General features: G+C 45.8%; 1 protein-coding gene across 4 annotated transcripts in view; it reads left to right on the top strand.

The window, feature by feature from the left end:
- The window catches only part of LOC143427190 (uncharacterized), a 61,028-nt gene that overhangs the window by 16,085 nt on the left and 23,395 nt on the right, over window positions 1–21,548 (top strand). For 3 of the 4 annotated variants that reach the window (XM_076901120.1, XM_076901121.1, XM_076901119.1), the window contains exons 7-8: window positions 374–515; window positions 1,725–1,915. In XM_076901120.1, the coding sequence (XP_076757235.1) occupies window positions 374–515; window positions 1,725–1,915 (333 nt within the window). Of the gene's footprint in view, window positions 1–373; window positions 516–1,724; window positions 1,916–13,073; window positions 13,184–21,548 lie in introns of those variants that run through there. The other variant, XM_076901123.1, reaches the window with a different exon arrangement.

Genomic DNA, 21,548 nt, shown 5'->3' with positions numbered 1-21,548 from the left:
TCTTTCTCTCTCCAGCATCGATTTAATCGGTACAGATATTCCATCGAAACGTACTCGCGAGACTTTTACGTACTCGTATACAGTCGAAACGAAAGTTGAACGGTTTCGACGCGATTCGTCGAGCCTCGTATAACGCGGAACGAGAAAATTCACGGCGATGCGCGATGGGAAGTGTATTATACAATGAAATTGCAGACCGGATACGGAGAATCGCGATTGACATGATTGATGTTCTATCGCGACGCCGCTGAGCGTGCCGTCATCGTTTTTTTCTTCTTTTTTTTTTTCTCTTTCCTTTGTTTTTTTCCATCTTTCGTCGAGGAGTCGTGTATTGCTGTGTCTAAGACGTTCGTCGATTTTGTGATTGCGCCAGGGAACCGAGCACGAATGCTTTTACCACCAAGCTCAGCAACGGTACCATTCCCAAGGGGTTAGGGAAAGAGGCGAAGGATATTCGGGAGGCGAAGGACGCGGCGGAGAAACAACAGAGCTGTCCTGAGGAAATTAAACTTTTAGTGAGTAGATTGAATCTCTGGTAATGATTATTATTGTTATTTATTTGTGTGCTCAGCGATTTATAGATTTTAGTCGCACGCTGCTGAAATGGAGGCGAGAGTTCTTAATATTGAGCGTGGAAACGAGAAGCAAAAGGAAGCTTTGAGTTAATTGACCTCCAAAATTGAATGTTTCAACTGATATTGAACTTATAATAGTAAGAAGTTATTAAATGTCCATCAGTAACGAGAAATGAGAAGCAAACATATTTTGCGTGCAAGAAAGTAACACCGCGAGGTGAAGCGAAAGTAAGTGAGATGATTACTGAAAGAATCAGTGAGTGTATATAGAATATGTATAATTTGCGTCTATTACGCCGATATAACGAATTTAATGACGAAATGGACGATGTCCAGTATTTTCTGTTATAATCGAGGTTGCAATGCTTTGTAATTAGCATTATACTCAAAAAATTGCATAATAGCGATCAATACTCATGCGTCTTTAGCTTGAATTAGTAACGAAGTTCAGTTCCTTGAACAAAATTATCCTGCAACGAGTAAATAATGATTTTATCTTTCTCTCTATCGCACACGCGGAATACAGATAGTATTTTACGTAAACGTAAGATCAATTTGTAAATCAATAAGCTATAAAAGAAAAAATTATGCACTTGTATATTTGAACCGCCGGGTAATATTAATGTTTCATTACGTTACAATCTGATGTAATTAAAACGGAATTAATAGTTTGGTAATACTAATTTTCACGAGCGAAGGCTGTTGCAATTATCCGGCAAGGCAGGTGGAACAGCAACAAGCGGTATCGATGTTTTTAAATATCCTTGAAAGCGACTCACGTTTCGTATCAATCCGTACAGCAGAGCTGACGGGCAAAAATGATTTCTCCTACGCGCCGCTTACGTAAACGCGTCCGCGCGATTGGTTAAGCGTGAGGCAAACATTTCCCGGAATTGTAATTCGTTATCCGCCATTCATTCCTGCATAATGAATCGCGGTTAACAATGTAAAAGAATTTCATGAAAATTTAATCGGGAAATGGTTGCGCTCGCGGTTGTTACACGCTCCTCTGGCGCGGAACGTGCCAGCTCGTCTTTTCTCGTCAATCCCCGCGGAAATTTTCAAAACCGATCGGCTCCGGCGACGAAAGTTTCCCCGCGCGGGGCGGGCGTGGTTTCGCATTAGTGAAAACGGTGATTCATCTTCCAGACACCGGTGCAAGGCGGAAGAGCCGGGGAACGACGTGCCAGCAGCCCCTTCCAAAATGGTCAAACAGAGGTCCTGATCGGGGAACCGGAGGGCGGGCCAAGGTCGCCGCGTGGATCGACGTCTTCAGCCGTGAACGACGCCAATTTCCTGAATCCACCGGATGAACGTGACGATCAGAAGCCCATTTGCAGGTGAGTACCAAAATCGAGGATCGATCGGTGCACGTGTGCTCGTTGGTTCTTCTCCAAAGAAGGTCCTCCGATTTCTTCTTATTTCCCAATACGACCGTATATGTCGACTCGACAGCGTGACGATTATTGCTCGTATAAAACTGAGGAAGTCTCCTGTAGACGGTGTCGTATTTGTTGTCTGGAAATGTCGATCGTATGCTACTTCTGTATTGTAGTTGGTTGTTCCCACGTATCGGTCGGCGTCTTGTTGCCCTTTAATTTTATAGGTCACCTATAGTTTTTGCAATCGCGAGTGGTTTCTTCGAAGGAGATCGGCGGTGGGACCGTGGGCGTAGGTCTCTGGCAGGTCCCTACGGTAAGCTGCGTCGAATTACCCTGCCGATGCGGAGGGAACTCCGCAGGTGACTGTTAGATGTCGCGATGAACGTGTTCGCGAGCAACGGAGTACGTGCCTAACTAGGCGGAGCAGGCAACGTCACGATAGATAGACCCATTCTCCACTGTCGCCTCGTTTCAACTGGAAGCCTCCTGGCAGTCGTTTCATAAATACTTGGAGATGAATCGGCTGTAGAGGAACAATGCGAATTAATTTCCCGCCACGACACAGTCAGGGGCGCAATTATAATGCAATAAGGCTTGGCGATGCTAATGGGACAGGCGTAATGCAATATCGGCATCCATTTCGGCCGTGTCCAAAAGTGGAACGTTTGCGAAGCTGAAGATCAAAAGAGGGGGTTAAATAGTCGCGTTTGCCTGTCGATTTAATGGCCAGTGTTTGTCGGTTAGCCTCTTCGTCGAATTTACCATCGATCTTCCCTAACGTGGTCTTCCGTTTGAAACGGAAGGGGCACGACCGAAAGCAGAAGTTCCTAATGGAAACATCCTCTCGCGCGTACATCGAGGCGGTGGCCGCTTTTTCGGAAACGAGCCGCGAACTTTTAATTGAACGCGTATCAGGGGGACTTCGCGGTTCACCGAGCACGAAGGTAATTAATTTGCAGAAAGCGTTGCGCGACAGAGCCGAGTAAAGGCCAGCACTCGGTGGATCAAATAAACGAGGTCCACTGGAATCTCCGACGTGGCTCGAGCACCGGCGAAGTGGACTCCTCTCTCTCTCTTTCTCTCTCTCTCTTCCTCGTTCTCACGCTTGGTTCTCTATCTTTCTTCGTAGTCACTTCACCGGTATTTCACGCGCGTGACACACCCACCGGTAGGTTGGTGTAAGTGCAGCCTAAACAATGCGTTTTCCAGTCCCCGCGATACAGCTCTCAACTCTGTCTCAGCGTTTCCCAACCTGACCAGGTGACGTCTTGGAATCTTCATTTAAAGAGACAATTTTGAATCTCATCCTCTGCAGTGTACACGGTGTAGATTGATTGTTCTCGCCCGAATGAACCTCTGGACACGTCCTTTCTTAGATGCAGACAATGAAAATAGTAGGTACTTGTATAAAAGCGTAACGTTGTACTATATTTGAGATAACATTACGAGGAAGAGTGATAGCTGAGCTGATCGTTTGTCTAAATGATGAAAAAAATTCTAAAAGTGAAGTTAGCTACTTTGATCTGCGAACGACTCAATTAACATCAGAAAGGGGATATGTACACGTTGTATATTGGGAAACGCTGCTGCGTTTACTTCAGGATCCCTCTGTTTCTTGTAAACCCTTTCCTCCGTCGACGCTTTTCTCGCCCCCCTTTTTCGTCCGTTTGTCTTGTTGCGATCGAACGACAGAGATGAATCGGGGCCAGGGTCTGTGTAAAGTTGAACAGACTACTCTTGATCGTCTGTTTGCTCGAGAGCACGCTATTTACGCGAGTAGGCTATTTACTTCGCCGTGTAGCGAGGTCATGGATTAAAGTATCAAACGTTACGAGCACGCTTTTTCCTGGATCATTTCTGTGTATTAGCTGATTACATTGTTCATTCTTTGCTGCCTAGTGCTTCCTGCGTGAAACATTTTTTTTTGTTTATTATTTACCAGCGACTCTGCGATTGTCCTTTTTGCAGAACCAACAGAGACATATATATAAAGCATACTGTGAATGTTCTCGTAATGGAGTCCACTGAGTGCAGAGGGTACTTTTCTAGTCAACAACGCTGGCTCACCCTTTACCAGTGCATATATACTTTCTTGTAATTAGACTGAGATTGGGAGTTCCAACAATGGAAGTAGAAAATAGGATGTGCTAAAGAGAACACTAAAAGTATGAAAGCAATATCAACATAAGTGTCATAAAAATTTAAAAGAAATTTCAGAACACAGTTTCGATATAATTTGTAACATTCTCTGCTACGTTTGGACGATCAATATATGTTGTCAATATTTTAACGTTCTCAACGTTATTCTTTGCATACTTTATGTAAAATAATGTCGAGACCCTTAAAATATTGACGATAGATATTGATCATCTGAACGTTCTATCAACGTTACTTTTTTAAAATGCACAAATAATAGTATCGCTACGAACGAGTGTAAAGAAAGATAGAAAAGTCTCTATGAAAATATCTCAGAGATAACGAGGTATTTTTTAATCAACTTCTTCAGGAGCTGAAAGGCAGAGCCTCAGGAATCGCTTGGCTCTCGATGGGAAATCTCTCGTTTCCTCTGCCGCACGGTCGAATTATTTTTCGTGAAGCACAAAAACCGCTCGTAAAAACGAAACAAAGAGACTGGCGGTCTCCACGAGCTCTCCGGGAAGAAAATTACCTTCGAGTTATTCATAGACGTCGTAGAGGAAGCGTTCAGGTGCGAATGAATGCGCCCATTGACATCGCGGGCCACTTTTACAGGGGAGCATAGCGGTGAATGGTTTAAAACGAGTGGTTTTCGCCTCTCTAGCTGAACGCGGCATCGCACGCGCGGTTTTAAGGTCGCCTCCGTCAAGAACTGGGCTGCTGGATCGCGATCTTTTCGCCTCCTACCTATAATCCACCTTCGCCTCTTCTGTTTCGCCCGCGACACGAGCTGGTTCGCTCGTTTTTCCACCGTTAAATCCTTCGGGAGCCTTCGAAATTACGGGCCCCGTTTCCGCCTGGCGAATTTCCTGTTTCGCAAGCTCCCATTTATCAGCCGGACGGATGTCGACGCCTCGATGGCCGTGACGCGAACTTTGCTGGCCGACAATAACAGCTCGCGATCGATCGTCGAGCCGCTCGAGCGGCTGATTCTTCGCCTCGACGTTGAAATGTTTCGTGTTTCGATTGCAGAGAGAGGTGTCCAAACGTTCCCCCAGGATCGTCCATCGGCTAGAATTCAATTCAGTTAGAGGATCTCCCAGCGTCGTCCTTCGTCGATGGCAGCGAACTCATCCCAGAAACTCGTGGACGCTCGTTTCTTCCGGCGTCGCGATCTCAAGGAAGGACTTTCTCGATGATAAGCACCCCGTGACCGAGTGAGTCGCCGTGTCGCGGTCTGGTGTCCGTTATCCGAGCCACGGATATCGATTTGCGCTTACGAAATCGATATCGAGCCGGGGCGGACGCGAGCCGTCCACGGCGTGTTCACGTTCGCCACTCGTCCCGACTCGTATAACATTTTTTCACGTCGCCGGCCGGGAACGGATATGCATTTGACGGCAACGGCTCGATCGCGTAGCCTTAAGCGGACCAACACGGGCTATTTTCGTGGCACGTTATCGGCGTTCCCGTCTCCCGCCCTCCTCCCTTCTCATTAAATGGATTTTTCTCTACTCGCCCATTCAGAGCGACACGAATCTTTATCGTTATCGGGAAAGGCTTCTGGGTGGTTTCATTTAAATATCGCAGGAGCTTCTCGTATTCCCCGTATGGAAGTTTCTAATTCACCGTGTGCACCGGTAGCGGTCAATAAAATTGCGCCACTCGTTGAAAATGGCTTGTCGAACGCGTAGGTATACTTATCGCCGATTCTGTAACCGCATTCCCATTAATCCAACGTGGTCTTTTAATAGTTTTTCGTAATCCATTGCAATAAACGCTCGATGAGTGTTCGCAGACTGTGTGCAAAGTCTGCTATGAAAACACTCGTTGAGACGTATCATTTCTACGTGGTAGCAGAAACGATATACGAGTCTGCGATTCGGAGTGACGAAACGTTATTCCACTTGCCAGGAGCCGAACAAGTTTCGTTCGGCTGCCTCTCTTAATGACCGAGTTACCATCTCGTGTTTTTCTATTCTTAAGACGAGATTTTTTCAAGCAATAGATAGGATCCAAGCAATAGCAAATTACTATTAACTATATACAGACTCTCGTGCAAAACAAGAGGATAACTCCTCATCACGATTCTTCAAAGATATTCTCAGAATCCTTTTAAACAGATTCTGTTCGATAATCGCGTGTGTCATTGACAAAGCAAAGTAGCTGTTCTAGGTCCAGTTGTCTCCCATGGTCAGCTCTCCCGGAATACCGATCGCTCACTCTCCCATGGCGTTTCCTGTTCCGACCACGCATCCCTGTTACGAAATAAAAACCGCACCAGGGTCCGAGGAGGGCGACGTGAAAGATGAAAACGACGAAAGAGGAAGCGCGCAAAAGGGGTAGAAAAGGTGGATGACGGGGCGCGGTATGAGCAAAGGCTTGTAATGAGGATGACGGCATTGGCATCGTCGAATCGACGCCGCGCGGCTGCTCCTCGCCTATTGTCTCCACTCTGTATTATGCGCGTCATTCGACACCTTTTATTCGTCTCTGTATTCATCATCGCGCGGGCGTCCGCGTTTGTTCGTGAAATACCGTGGCCCGGGATATTCGTTTTTAATCACCATCGCCGGTGGCCCGCGTGGGATTACCCATCTGTCCCCTCGCTGAAAGCTCGATTAATTCCTTGCACCCCGATGACCCTTATCCCCGATATGCACTTTTGACTGTCGATTGGAAAAGCCGTGCCTCGATACGGTGAAATCGCTCGCCCGGATATACCGCGGGAATTGGTTTTCGTTTCTATTGTTCTAAGTCGAATCGCTTGTCGCAGAGTGCTTATCGAATTGTCGAATTTTTGTTCTCAAGCTTCGCTTTTATTTCAATGTAACATTAGCCGTGAAGCATCTTTCAGAGAGTGGGTTTTGCGAGCAGTATTAGGCACCTTCACCCCATTCTGTTTTTTTTCTTTCTTCCTTAATGGGATTCTTCTCATAGCGCACGCTGTCAGGTGGTTTGACCCCGATCGATGATACATTAGCGAAGAATTTGCTAGATGGACGCTTTGATCGTGTCGCGAATGTTCAATTATAGCAATGGAACGGCGCGGTGACACGTCCCATTGTTCTCGTCTAACGTGTTGCGTGCACATCTCGCGGCGTTTTATGCGCCGTGTATCCGAGGATCTCCCGAGGACAGGTTTTCCCTGGCTGGAACCTCGATTTTCCTTGCCCTCGCCGGGAGACAGTCGCCGCATCCGATAGCAGATACCGATTCGCTGTCGGTCGATTAAGTTACATGGAAATGGGATGAGGAGGAGCCAGTTTCTCTGCTGTACCCGTTTAACCCTGCTGGTTCACTCTTATCTCTGCAAAACAATTCTGAGAAAAATCGAACGTTTAGAAATTGTTCATTTCGAAATTAATCTTATATCATCAGACATCGATGGACCTTGAAACCATGCAGATCCCATTTTGTCTTAATAGTACCGGAAACAATTTAGATGCGCTATTTGCAATTAGCATCCAGTATAAATTACCGTGCACAATTGCGCGTAGCAATGGCAGGCTGCGTTTACTTATCTCGAAACGGCGAGGATTCTCGTAAAACCGGAAACGTGACTGAAAGAGCGCCTAACAGAGCCATCAGTCAAATCGTCTGATTACCTCGCGCGATTTTCGTGTCGTAGAACCATTGCTGTCGATGCGACGAGGATAAGAAGGTAGACTCGCGTTATTCTCGTCATTCCTCGTTGGTGCCATTACAAGGCACGACGAGCACAGAAGAACCATTCGAACTGTACTGTAATTTCGAACGCTTCCTCCAGCCCCTCCCCTCCAATTAATCCTGGAACGAGTCACGTCCACTGTTAAAGGGAAACGTTGCATCAAAGCTTGGTCGCGTTTAATTCGAGGCAGGCCGATTTTGGGGGCTGCGCAGAGTCGCGGGGGTGGAAAAACGCGGCCGATACGTACCAAGTGCTCGCGGCTCGAGAGTGCGCGTCGAGTGCTCGTTCACTGCACTCTCTTGCGGGCTCCAGCAGAGCGGTTTGAACCGTTAAAGCGGGACGCTTTCGTCGTCCCTCTTCAGTCGCCGCGTGGCGACTTCGAAACTTCGAATCAAGTGCATTCGCGTGTATTTTTCTCCTCCCCTCCCGCTTCTCGAAACTTAATTGCCCATTCTCCGTCGATTTTTGGTCTCCTATTCGAAGGTCGTAGCGCGTCTCGCCTCGCTCGAGACCTTGCGTTGCGCTGCGGTGAGAATGGAAATAAGAGTCGTGCTCCATTTGCGCGTCGCCTCGGCGAGGACGCAGCCAAAGACACTCGACGACGACTCCGTACATAGCCGATGCACGACGCTGGCCCGCGTCGCGATTAGAATTCCGCTCGTATCGATCATTTTCCTCGACGACAGTTTTATTGGCCGCGCGCGAGATCCATGGTCGTGGTTGGAAACGCGCGTATCTTAATTGGCGCTATTTATTAGCAACTTGGTATCTCTCGCCGCGCTGGAGCTGATAAAGGTATTCAGATGGTTACGACGACGAAATAGAGCACGTGGTATGCGTTAATGCATTCGTTAATCGATATCGACAGTGTGCGTCACTGTGCCTCTATAATAACCGCCGTTGTCCAATTGGTTCGCGAGGAACACTGGAACATAAACGATCCACGCCTCGTTCTCTATCCCGTTTGTGCAGTCGCGTTGCAATTAAGTTTTGTCGAGCTACATCCGAGTAAGAAACACGTTTAAGTCGATGGAAGGGACGCAAACGGTGTCGATTGAAGGTTTATTTTCGAACGAGGACTCTAGCTGTCTCTGGTCCACAGGGAGAGAGGAGAAATGGCGAGGTGGAACAAGAGCGAGCCCAGCGATAAGTGGATCAACGGAAGAGCGAGTGATCGGTAGACAGGATCGAATAATGGAGCGCGAGATGTCGACAGGAGTCGGTCGTTAATCAAACCGATTAATCGAACGTCATGGAAAACATGACGTCCATCGACGAATTCCGCGGCTTGGAAAAACGGCCCTCGAACGCACCGCGAAATACTTGCCGATCTTGGACCATAATGACCCCTCCCCTTCTCGAACGCGTCACGTGGAAAATGGAGCGTTTTATTGACCGCTTCCGCTTCTTTTCTTCGCTGAGCCGCGTTCTGACGGCGATTCCCTTGTATCGCCGTAAACTGGCATCAGCCGTGATCACTCAAGGCTGAACCTTGTATCGATTAAAATAGAGGAAAGAAGAATCCGCGTCCCTATGGAAAAGTCGATCGACGTTCTATTAAAGTCCCGCGACGTGGACCGTTTTGCGTGCCCGTTGGAATATTAATAAAACATTTCATGGACGTTTCGCCAAGCGTGTTACAGGATGGTAGTTTTTAGTTTCATAGAACGTCCACGTTCTTTTATAGAAGCGATTATTTTAGCGCTGTTTCCGTCGAATATCCGTCCTTCGTTCTTTCGAGGATCACACATGTGGATTCGTAAAATCTTCTGGCAAACATCGCCATTGTCGCGAAAAATTTGGAGCAACGGGTTGATCCGTTAACACAGATACAGAAGAAAAGTCCAAGTTCTTAACGCGATCGTCCTTACGCTTCGAAAGAATGTAGCGTCGTCCAGGAAAATAGGTCGAGTGCGTTCGAGTTCGAAGCCTTTTTGCGCTGATTTTTTTTCTTCTGTTTTTCTTTTCTCTTCTCATTCGATCCGCGTCGATTCGAAGTTGCAACGAACGCGAGCATGCCGGTCACGTTCGCCTGAGAGCCACTGACCTATTGTCAAGGTTCCAACGACCACGCTAATTGAAAGTTCATTACGGTCCCTATCGTCGCCACGCAAAACCCCCTAGGGACAGGGCGGGCCGCGAGAATTACGAATATTCAGCGACGATTGTCGCCTTTCACTCAGGTAAAACTCAATTTTCTGTGCTTGCCGAGGAATTCCGGTTGCAATGTTGACGCGTCGACTGTTTCCTCCTCCAGGGAATACCTAGTTTCCACGCTGGAATATTAGATTGCCAATTAAATTCCTAACCTTACACGTATTTTCTTTTTTCTAGGTGTAACAATTGTATTTGTTTCTTAGATTTTTATTATTCCGTTTTATTAGCCATTTTTGTAATCCTCTAACAAATTGGACATCACTCACGAAGGTTTATCAGAGTTAGTACAATTCTTTTTAGATTGTCGATGAAGAAAATGATGAAATGAAAATTAATTCTTTCCACTCGTGTGTCATCATGTACTCGCCATTCTATATTTTATTATTATATGTATTTGTATGGGTATTACAATCTAGAGACACTTGTTTCAGTATATTCTTTTAGTTTCGGCTCAAATGCAAGTACTACGCACTCATAAACCAGGGTTACATATTGGCTACATATTTCAACGTTACTCGCATCATACATCTACTATTTAAATCGTTTCTATTCTTAAAAATCTATATACACATACTACATAGATTTTTACAGAAAAATGTTTTCGTCTTAAGGTAATATAAAAAATAATTTCCACTTGCTTGGGTAGTTTTTTCAAATATAAGTACGAATGCAAAGGATGAAGAGCATACGAAAAATGCATACAATTTCTTCTTATCACAGCGATCGTTTCACTGTTGATCTAACAACCTGTGCAGAACGTGCACACAGATTTCCTTCGCGAACCGGACGGTGAGAAATCACATCAGGATTTCCTCCGTTCGGAGATCTTTAAATCGCGACGAACGTCCCTGAGGTGAGAAGGTATGCGCGCACGTGCCTAGACTGCGATCAGCTCGCGTATAACAGAGAGGATCGTAAAAGAATTTGGCGTAGTCGGTGACTGACGTTCAGCCCCTCCATCCCTCCTATTCCCGAGCAATTCGATCGATTTTGTATCCCGTTAGAAACCCAGAACACGGGACTTCGTTTCAAAACGAAGGGTTCTTCCGCCAGTCGTGAAAATCCTGCGAAAAATGTACATCTCGGAGAAGATCAAAGCGCGAAAGACTTCCTGCGAGCCTCGTAACTCTCTCAGCGAAAGTTACGATGATCGCGTTTGTATTTACTTCCTCTGCAAGAACGTGGGCGGAAGTGGTGTCCCTGCACGAGGCGAGTTTAATCACAGCCGCGATCCTACGAGTCCTCAGAGCCCTTTCGCAGGACGATTCGAGGTTCTGCACGCTTTAAACAGCCTAACAAGTTCCGCGCGTTCTTCGACGGAACTTCCGCCGCGCGTCGCAGGCCATCATCAAGCCATGGCGTCGCCATCTTCGTACAATGGAATCGTTACGGGAAAAACCGACCGCCGCTGGCATACCTGCGGCTGTTTACTCATACCTGATGTCATTGTGATAAAACCCCCCTCTAAACCCTCTCCCCTGTAACCCAGAGACCCTTGAATTTTTGGTCGCCAGACGTTCAGCGTCGGCTTAAGCCTGTTTCACGCTTGCGGATTTCCAAGCGGTTCTTTCGCTTCTCTACTTTATACGTCGAGAGGAAATCGCGTTCGCGTACGTTTATTCGAGTCCTCGAGAGGCTGAGCTGGAAAATTAAGCCGCAGGATGAACGGCTCGGATCGCGGCGTTATTCTATATCGGTGGCGTCGTAAATAGCGGAAAGGACGCACGGGTGACCCGTTGCCTCAGATCCGGCCGTAAATGTCACGAAACGAGCGTTACGGATAAAATTGCGCGAGGTGTCCCCGGATACCCAGTCGAGGATAAAGTTATAAACGTCCTGAGAGAGTGCGGGACGGGCTTTAGTCGTCGGTCGTAGACACTTTGGGCTAGGTCGAGCTGCAGGTAGGGTGGATCCACCTCCGCTACACCTGCGTTTCCTGTCGCGAGGGATCCCAGGGGCGCGCACCTGACGACCGGAAGCCCACTGTGCCTCGACACAAGGAACTCGCTCTCGTTTTTCGTCGAAAGTGAAACAGGCATTTTTGTCCCCTGATCGTAATCACGTTTCGTATAGAGAATTGCTATTTGTTCGTTGCTTTCCGAGATATCTAACACGATGTACCGTAGTTCTCTGTTACGAAACGGCGATCGTTTAAGGAAATTTAGTCGACGTGGTTCTAATGCGTTTATCGGTCGACCGATCGAGGGAGTCGCGCTGACGGCCACGTCATGAAATGAATTTCGTTTCCTGAGGAAGTTAGCGTCACTTTGGTACCACACTTTTCAACTAAGATCCCCTGCAAGGCTTATTACCCTCTTCAGAGACATTAACGTATATGTGCATACATATAATTTGTTCAAATTGCATTTTTATATTGATGCAATTGTTAAGATAGACTATATTTTTAAAACTCGAATGATTAAATAATAATTGCAGTTGATTAAATTGATATCGATATGAACGATAACATTCGAATATAAGATCGATGTATCGATGTCCCTGAGTAAGTTAAGCACCAGGATCCCGTTTCTATGCACCGAGGCGAGAAGGCCCCTGCATGGGTTTTTATTTGCCATGGCTGACTCATCGATGGGGTTGCGAGTATCGCGTGTGCACGATTGATCGAACTGTTTGCTCTGTCAGGTGTGCACACGCACCGTCCGTACCGCGTGCGAACAGTTCGATCTTCGGTCACGTGCGTGCACCTCGTGAACAACGAGGGAGCCGATTGCCATTACCGCGACGAGAAAAAAGAAGCAAAAAAAAAAAAGAAGCCAGATCGTCGCGTCTATCGTAGAACGCTTTTGTTTCCCTCCGAATACCTTTCTCGTGCACTCTCGACAACGATACGCGCGCGGCATTTTTCGAGTCCCGTAGAGTCGAACACCACACTAGCTCGCTCGAAAGATAGGGACGACGCTCGTATGCACACAGAACGAACGAGAACGCGGTGATAACGTTTTGATATCAGCCGTTCAGACCGATAAAAGCACATTCCAGGCACCAGTTCTCATACCGCACGCCCGTGGTACATAGTGTCAACAATTTTAGTCCCGCGTCCACTCTGCTGGTTTTCACGCCAGGTTCGTTCACCCGCGCTTACTCTTATCAGGGGGCTGTTTCTCCCCCCTCGAACGGTACCAGAACGCCGACGATGCTCCTGGATCAAGGATGATCGACCCCAGCTGGATATCGTGCGGGCCTTGCTGCGCCTGCTGGCGCTGCCTGCTGCAGAGATTAAGGACCTCGGCTCTGTTTTGCAGGTAACGAGAAATAATGCTGTCCCCCACTGACCTCGCCCACGGTCGTGAACCGTGTCATCCGGGACGGTCACGTCACACGCGCTTGGCATAGCGTACTCCTTTCAAGATTAGATTGCGCGTATCCGCGTCTCTCTGCTCGATAGCGCTCTGCGAGACCGCCATCGGAGGGTGAGACACCTGAAAGGGAACGTCTATTTCTGATACGGCTAATAATACGACGCATCCGTGCCAAGGGTAGCGTTGGCGCATACGCTCTCGGGTCATTTAAATTTTCTCCTTCACGCGTTCACCAGCTGGTCCCGCGGCGGGTCTCGATGGCTTCACCCGATACGGCGAACCAGCTCGCGATCGTCCAACGCGCGATCGTAAGAGGACAGGTTTCGAAAGTGGTGAACCGAATGTGTGCTAGAAGAGCGGAAGCCTACGAAGCGGTCGATCGTATTTTTGCCTCGTAATCGCGAGACTTGTAAAGGGTTGCGTGCTGTTCTTTGGTCGTCGATATTGGGCGACCGTTTGTAGGATTTTTCTTGGGGATATTATTGGTGAATGCATTCAGATGCTTAGGGGCGCGTGTGGATCGTTGAACGAACTTGGTTCACTTCTCGAGGGATTTTAAAAACGCCACTTTTGAATGTTTTAGTAAAATTATACGTTCACTTTTGTTGAGATCGAAATCGCAATTTATGTTAGTGTTCCAGTTTTCTACAGTTCGTTTGTATAAATAGCACGATAGTCGGCAAGGAATTATTATTTCGAGTGTGAGAGAACAAGTTTTGTAAAAAAATATCGAGTATTGCTCGAGTTGCGTCGATATTGATGAAACACGCGATTTCAGAGGTGAATTATCATTCTGGTACAGTAATTTCGTACTGTAGATCTTTCTTTGCCTCCATTTTGGTGTTTCTTGGTCGTTCGTTTCTAATTTACAGACACTTTGCGTCTCTTTTCTCCTCGTGGCTGTTGTAATTCCTGTATTTTATGCTTTCACATTCTAAGTTACTTTATCCATCGAAATTTCATGAAAATTCAGTGGGTAAAAAATGAGTATTCGTACGGAATCGAATTTCTGCAAACATTTCTCATCATTCTTGCCACCGAAGCGATCGAAACTCATCTTCGAAACGAAGACGAGGGAGACATTCTTCGCCCTTTAGCGAGCCAAGAGTCGTCGATCGAAGAACGTCTCTTCCGCGGTCGCTCGAAAGAAGAATTCAGCGCGGAAATTCGATCATCCGCGACATTTTCCATTCGACCTGACGCGAGCTACGTTTCACCCAGCTCGAAGCGAAGCGCAAGGTTCACCCGAGAAATTGAATCGGTTTTCCTCCGCGCAGCGCGTGGCGCTACGTGGGTCGACATTCTTCCTGTTCTCCAGAGAAAAAGAGTTCCGTTCCTCGTAGATAATTCGTCGCGCGGGATCGTAAAAAGAATTCCTCGTCTTCCAGCATTTTTTTCCTCCTTTTCTCCTCTCTCTCTCTGGCACATTGTTCCTCGAGAACGTTGAATGACGACGGAAACGAAGGGCAGAGGACTCTTCTGCGACCACTCGAGGACGAGGATAAAGAGAAGGACTAGGAGGAAGGGCCTCGAAGACTTTCGGCTGGCAATTTCCGCGGCTCAAATCTGGTTTCGCTCTGGAAACCGCCCCGCTGGACAGCAGGAGCGACGAGGGGGGTGGTCAGCCCATTGTTCTCCCTCGGTCGGTTCTCCATAAAATACCACGGTCGAACCACGTCACCGAGTGCTCGCGATACACGTGTTACACGATGCCCTCTCGAAATTCACCGCTCGTGTGCTGTGATACGTCTCTCTCTCTTCTCTCTCTCTCACTCTCTCTCTCTCTCTCTCTCTCTCTCGTGGATATATTCAGAAAAACCGCGTGTACACTCTGCACCGACGACCGCCCCCTTGTTTGGGATCATTCCGGTGCAGTCGTCCCTTTCAGAAATTAGACTGTTGTTGGAGAACCGGCTTTCCAAGCCATTTACGAGCGCGGAAAATCGTTGCAGAGGCAACGAAAACGTTGGGAACCTCTTTGGGAGAAAACCTTTTGTTAACCAACGGATGGTGTACCGTATCGAGGATCGATGGCACGGATTTCGATGGGAACCATTCGTCGTATCGATGCCAGCGCGTTGGAGAACCAGCGTCCAGCGATTTTCTTGCGACGAACGCGAAAAAGTTGGCCAGATCGAGCGGTAATAGGGATTTCGGTTGGCCAATCCCGCAAACAATTCCGGCTGGTCACGTTTCGCTCATCCCAGACGCGCCTCTCGTAACTCGAAGGTTTTTCTCCGCGCGCCGGTTACGTGATCGTTTCGTAACGACGCGGTCGAGTTAATTCGCGCGCAGGCTCGCGCGGAAATCCATCGATCGACGCGCGTCCGCGAGCGGATCGAAATTCACGTAACCGCCGGAAAACGTCGCTGGTACGCGACGAAGCACTGCCTGCCTCTCTGTCTCTCTTTTGGCTCAATAACGAGCGGGTTACGTAAAGATCGCAGTCGCTGGGCGATGCGCGATAGATCGCCCGCGACGCGACTCCGATTGTTGGTACAACCGCGTCGAATTGGCCGCTTTCAACACGGAGGACGCCTCTCGTCGATAGTTGCGCGTATTGGACGGATGCACCAGGAATTAATAGCTACACACCAATTCGTACGTGCCAATTCGATGGTACCAAGCCCTTTGTACTCGTATTTGTACTTGAAAAGACTACCTGCCTACTTGGAATTACCATTAATACTCGATTAAGATGAGAACATTTTTTTTGGGGAACATAGTATCCTTCAATTTGTTATCAAGCCCTTTGCACTCGTATTTGTATTTGAAAAGACTGCCAGACAACTTGGAATTACTATTAGTACTCGATTAAGATGAGAACATTTTTTTTGGGGAACATAGTATCCTTCAATTTGTTATCAAGCCCTTTGCACTCGTATTTGTATTTGAAAAGACTGCCAGACAACTTGGAATTACTATTAGTACTCGATTAAGATGAGAACATTTTCTTTTGGGAACATATTATCCTTCAATTTGTTGATTTAGGAAAAATGAAATGATGGTATCAAGCCCTTTGCACTCGTATTTGTACTTAAAAAGACTGCCAGGCAACTTAGAATTACTATTAGTACTCGATTAAGATGAGAACATTTACTTTTGGAAATACTATCGTTCGACTTGTCGATTAAGGGAAAATGAAAGAAATAGACAAATTCTAACTGCATCTCACAGCCTTAAGCAGTGAAAGTTTTACATAAATTTGTATTTCTTCGAATTCTTAAAATATAAATAAAACTAATAGTTGATTATATTAAATATTCTGGTTTACATTCCTCGAGGGATAGTTAACCGAAAACGTCGTAGCATTGGAGGAAAAATAATTAGATGTTGCTTGTAGAAATTAGAAATCTGATTTCGACGAAATTATCCGTGATTCCGTTCTGTTGCAACTTGCTCTTATTAAAGAAGCAACAAGATCTCAGCGCTAAACCGCAATACAATCTTCGTAGAATGATAAATAAGGTAATCGTATCGAACTACTGTGTACGCGATTGTCTCGGAAGAATTCAATTATTTAAATCGTTTAAATGTTTTGATTTTGTTAAAATACCAAAGATTCGTGTACATTTGCAATGGTACGTCGAATCAGGATTGCACGTTGAGAATGGCCCGGAATTTTCCATCGCGAGCTGTTTAAATCACGAAGAAAGTGCTCCGTTTAACGCGTATTATCAATCGTTAGAGGAAGTGAAACGTCGCGGTGAAGCACCTGATTCCCCACCGTTCAGGAGTAGGATAGTAGGTCGCAACATTACCGCCACGAAGCCGCATCTCTTTTAGACGATCTCTCTCTGCGAACGGACGTTCACTCTTCTCTTTTCTTTTTTTTTTCTCCTCTTCCTGTCTCCACGTACTCTATTATGCGCCTTTTCTTCGACTCTGTGCGCGTCCTCGCCTAATCGTTGCCACGCCGGTCGTTTCCCAAGTTCGAAAACAAGAGCCGCGTCCCGCAGCGCTGCGACTTCCACGCGAAACAGGAAATGAGCCGGAAGCCAAAGAGTTCGGGGCTCGAGCCGGCCTTTGTCGCCAAAAATCGTGCGCGACGAATGAGAAAAGGTTCACACGGAGCCCTCGCGGCTACATTCGTTTCTGTTGTCCTCGAAGCCTTCGACGATCGCGCGTCGTTTCGGTTCTTCCTCTTGTTTGCGTAACAGGCTTTTAATCTGGCTGATTCGAGATTCTCGCGCCGCTGCATTGCTCGTTTGTTATTAACAGCGTTTTCGAGGGTGCTCACGCGAGAATTATGCCAATGTTTCGCAAGGATTCTGGCTGATCAGAGAGCTCATCAGAGAGTCGAATGACACGATATCATCTGTACAGTATCGTTTGACCTTTCGATCGAGCTAGGTTCAAAGTGCTTTCGAAACGTTGCCTCGATTCTTTCTGGAGGACATGGTGTACACCCAACTCTCAGTTATAAATTAATTCGTGTATATATCTGTAAATCTCTTTCTGTATGCAAGTCCCATTTTCACAAAATAGTAATCGAAATTTGAGCTTTTGGTCATTAGTTAAATGTGAAAAGTTCTTTGGAAATATGTAAACCCCCCACTGGCAGCTAAACGAACACAACTGCTCAAAAATGTAATTAGTTTCGTACTTACGACGAGTTTACAATAAAATGGGTTTTATAAAAAAAAAAGGTCAGTATAGAAATATAAATTAAATAATAGAAAGCAGAGAGAACACAGTGTTAAACCCATTCCATCGTAGACTGATTGTAAGTCGAAAAACAATTACTATTTTGACCAACTGGTATTTGTTCAGCTGCCAGTGAGAGCCTCGCTTGTTTCCAAAGAATACCAACCCTTCATATTTAAATGCTGACCAAAAGGGATTAAAATACTGACCAGTAAAACACAAGCCTTTACTAAAACACAGAACAACGTACACCGCTCGCTATTAACACGAAATTCCCAGTTAGTAGCCAAGCATACTTATACATCCTCGCTCGTTTCTCCCGAAAACAGAGCCTCTCGTAAAAAGATTTTCAGTCGTATCGACCCGCAGCACGTTCCCTCTATACATATACATGCAGCGAATACCATAAGGAAAGTAGGTACTTCCAGTAGGTTAGCTGAAAGAGGATGTAAAAAAGAGCAAGAAAACTAGTGGAAAATTCGTAGAACAGCGTCTGGTCGTCGATGCACCCATCGTACGAAGCGTAACGGAGTGTGATCCTCTCCTCTCCACTCGGAACGGGCCACTCGAGCGCCCGTCGACTCTGGATTTCCTCTCGTCCTCGATCATCGACGCCGTTTCGACGAACGTTTTCGAATTTTTGAAGAAGGAAATCGCAGAATCGCCAAGAGCGTAGCTGAGAATCGGGCCAAGAAGAAGAGCGTCGATGCGGTGGTTTTGGACGCGTTCCTGTTGAGCAGTGCGTGAGCGCACCGCGGTCGATCATCGACGCCGTTTCGTTGAACGTTTTCGAATTTTTAAAGAAGGGAATCGCAGAATCGCCGCCAAGAGCAGCCAAGTAGCTGAAGATCTGGCCAAGAAGAAGAGAATCGAGGCGGTTTTGAACGCGTTCCTGTCGGGCGGTGCGTGAGCGCGCCGCGGTAGGACCGAGAGACTTCAATGCCAGGCTACGTGATCTCCGGGACGCAGGAGTGACGACACCGTCCGAGAAGGAGAAAGGGTGGAGGCGAGACGGAGGCGCGCAGACGACTTGGCGCGAGCGAGAGAGGAAACAGAAACGTCATCCGTGACTCGCGAGGAAGAGGAGGACGAGGAAGAGGGAAGAGCGCGTTTCGAACGGTCCTCCAAAGGAAAGGTGATAACGCGAGAGGCGGAAAACAGGGAAAGTCGAGAGGAATCGGCAGTAGTGCAGATAAAAAATAATCTTCGCCCTTTGCTTTCTATCTTATTCTGAAATGATAGGATTTTAGACAAGGAATGCTCGCTGAAAAATTGTTACAGATGACGGACGATTAACGTGGTCGAGGAAAAGCTTTCCCGTGTCACCTGTGCTCTACTCGAGCTTATCTGCTTATACTGCTGGAACGAGAAATCGAAGGAGAGTGGAGAACGCAGAGGAATATTCGAATAAACGCCGAAAGTTCTAGAGACGGGGGACGCGCGAGTAAGATAAGGCGAAGCAGCGTGGCGATGACCACGGCTTAGACTGCGAAGAATGCTAATGGCCGAGGAATCATGGAAACGCATAGAAATAAGAGGAACAAGCCTAACGAATACTGGCGAGCCTTCTTGATTCCATCGAATCATCCGGTGAAGGAAAGTCTTTCCTACCGGTGTCTCTCTCTCTTTCTCTCTCCCCCCGCTATTCTCGTTCGCGAGGGGACAGGGAGAAAGAGAGAGAGAGAGCGTTGTTCGAAAAAACAAAAGACCAGCCGGAATTCCGTGGGACGAACAAAGAGCGCGGTATCCACCGGAAAGAAAAGGGGGGAGGCGAGGCAAAGGGTGGCGGACGCGAAAGCAGAGAGGCGAAAGAAGAAGAAGAAGCGGCCGGAGAAAGAGGCGTACGGTATAAAGAAGCTTATATACAGTGCTGGACAAAAGTATTGGCACAGCATGATTGTTATGATAAAAATGCTTATAACTATGAAACAAATTGTTAAAAAGGAAAAATTTGTTTACACGTTTATTTATTTATTATTCTAGATTATTATTTAACAGAAACAGTAATATAAATAAAGTGATATGCGAAATAATAACAAAAACATATTTATTGAGCGTTTTAAGCATGGACAAAAGTATTGGCACATTATACAAAATTTAGTGTAGTTGTATCTCTCCGAAAAAAATCCGATTGTCACTTGATGGTATAGGTAGGGGATTCCCTGATAGTCATTTTTTCTAACAGTCATCCTTAAGTTCAGTCGATTAGCAACATAGGAAATATAACAAGCAACAATGTCAAGAAGAGGGAAAGAAACTACAAGTGAAGAGAGAAAAATAATATTAAATTTGCACAAAATGCGAAAATCTTATAGTGAAATAGCAAAAAGTGTTAATAGAAGTCGATTCACTATTAGAAGTGTCGTAAAACGATTTGAGAATCAATCAGATTTCAAAAGTAGGAATCGAAGTGGACGTCCCTCAAAGTTAACAGTTAGAGAAAAACGGAAAATTGTAAAGGAAGTGAAAATAAATTGTAAATTAAACTCATCACAACTTAGAGCAAAGTTAAATGAAGAAAATAAAAAAGAAGTAAGTTCGAAAACTATACGGAGAGTGTTAAAAGATGCGGGATATTCTGCGTGTGTCGCAAGAAGGAAACCATACATATCCAAGAAGAATCGGAAGATGAGAAAAGAATTTGCAAAAGAATTTATAAAAAAGGATCCCACATTCTGGAATAACGTATTATTTTCAGATGAAACTAAATTTAATATATTTAAATCAGATGGCAGAGTATTAGTTTGGAGAAAGCCAAATACGGAAATGGATCCACAACATTTACAAGCCACTGTGAAACATGGAGGAGGTGGAGTCATGGTATGGGGTTCCATTGCAGCGTCTGGGGTTGGCGAATTAGTATTCATAGATGAGATTATGGACAAATATGTATATTTAAATATATTAAAGGAAAATTTATTTAAAAGTGCTAATAAATTAAATCTCCCGCGTGATTTTTATTTTCAACAAGACCATGATCCAAAACATACTGCCTATATTGTACGACAATGGATCGTTTACAATACCGCACATACATTAAATACCCCACCCCAGAGTCCAGACATGAATCCCATCGAACATGTTTGGAATGAATTAGAAAAAAAAATTAGAAAATATAATATAACAAACAAAAACCAATTAAAAGCTATTATTTTACAAGAATGGAACAATATAGAGCCGGATTTTACAAAAAAATTGGTAACTTCAATGCCAAAACGATTGAAGGAAGTTATCATGAGGAATGGAGGGCCAACCAAATATTAATTTTTAATTTCTAAGTACTTTCAATCATTTGTGCCAATACTTTTGTCCATGCTTAAAACGCTCAATAAATATGTTTTTGTTATTATTTCGCATATCACTTTATTTATATTACTGTTTCTGTTAAATAATAATCTAGAATAATAAATAAATAAACGTGTAAACAAATTTTTCCTTTTTAACAATTTGTTTCATAGTTATAAGCATTTTTATCATAACAATCATGCTGTGCCAATACTTTTGTCCAGCACTGTATATATATACGTACGACGTGGAAAGAAGAAAGGAGAGACCAGTTGTGGCGCGCGGCCACGTTGGGAAAAGAAAGAAATCGAACGATAGCGAGGAGCGTAGGACCGTTGGAGAGGGGTATGAAACGGGCGTGCTGGAGGGAGGTAAG

The sequence above is a fragment of the Xylocopa sonorina genome, chromosome 9, assembly GCF_050948175.1.
Source record: "Xylocopa sonorina isolate GNS202 chromosome 9, iyXylSono1_principal, whole genome shotgun sequence".
NCBI classification, from domain to species: Eukaryota; Metazoa; Arthropoda; class Insecta; order Hymenoptera; family Apidae; genus Xylocopa; species Xylocopa sonorina.
The sequence above is the reverse complement of the archived record's forward strand: the minus strand, read 5'-3'. Positions and strand labels throughout refer to the sequence as shown.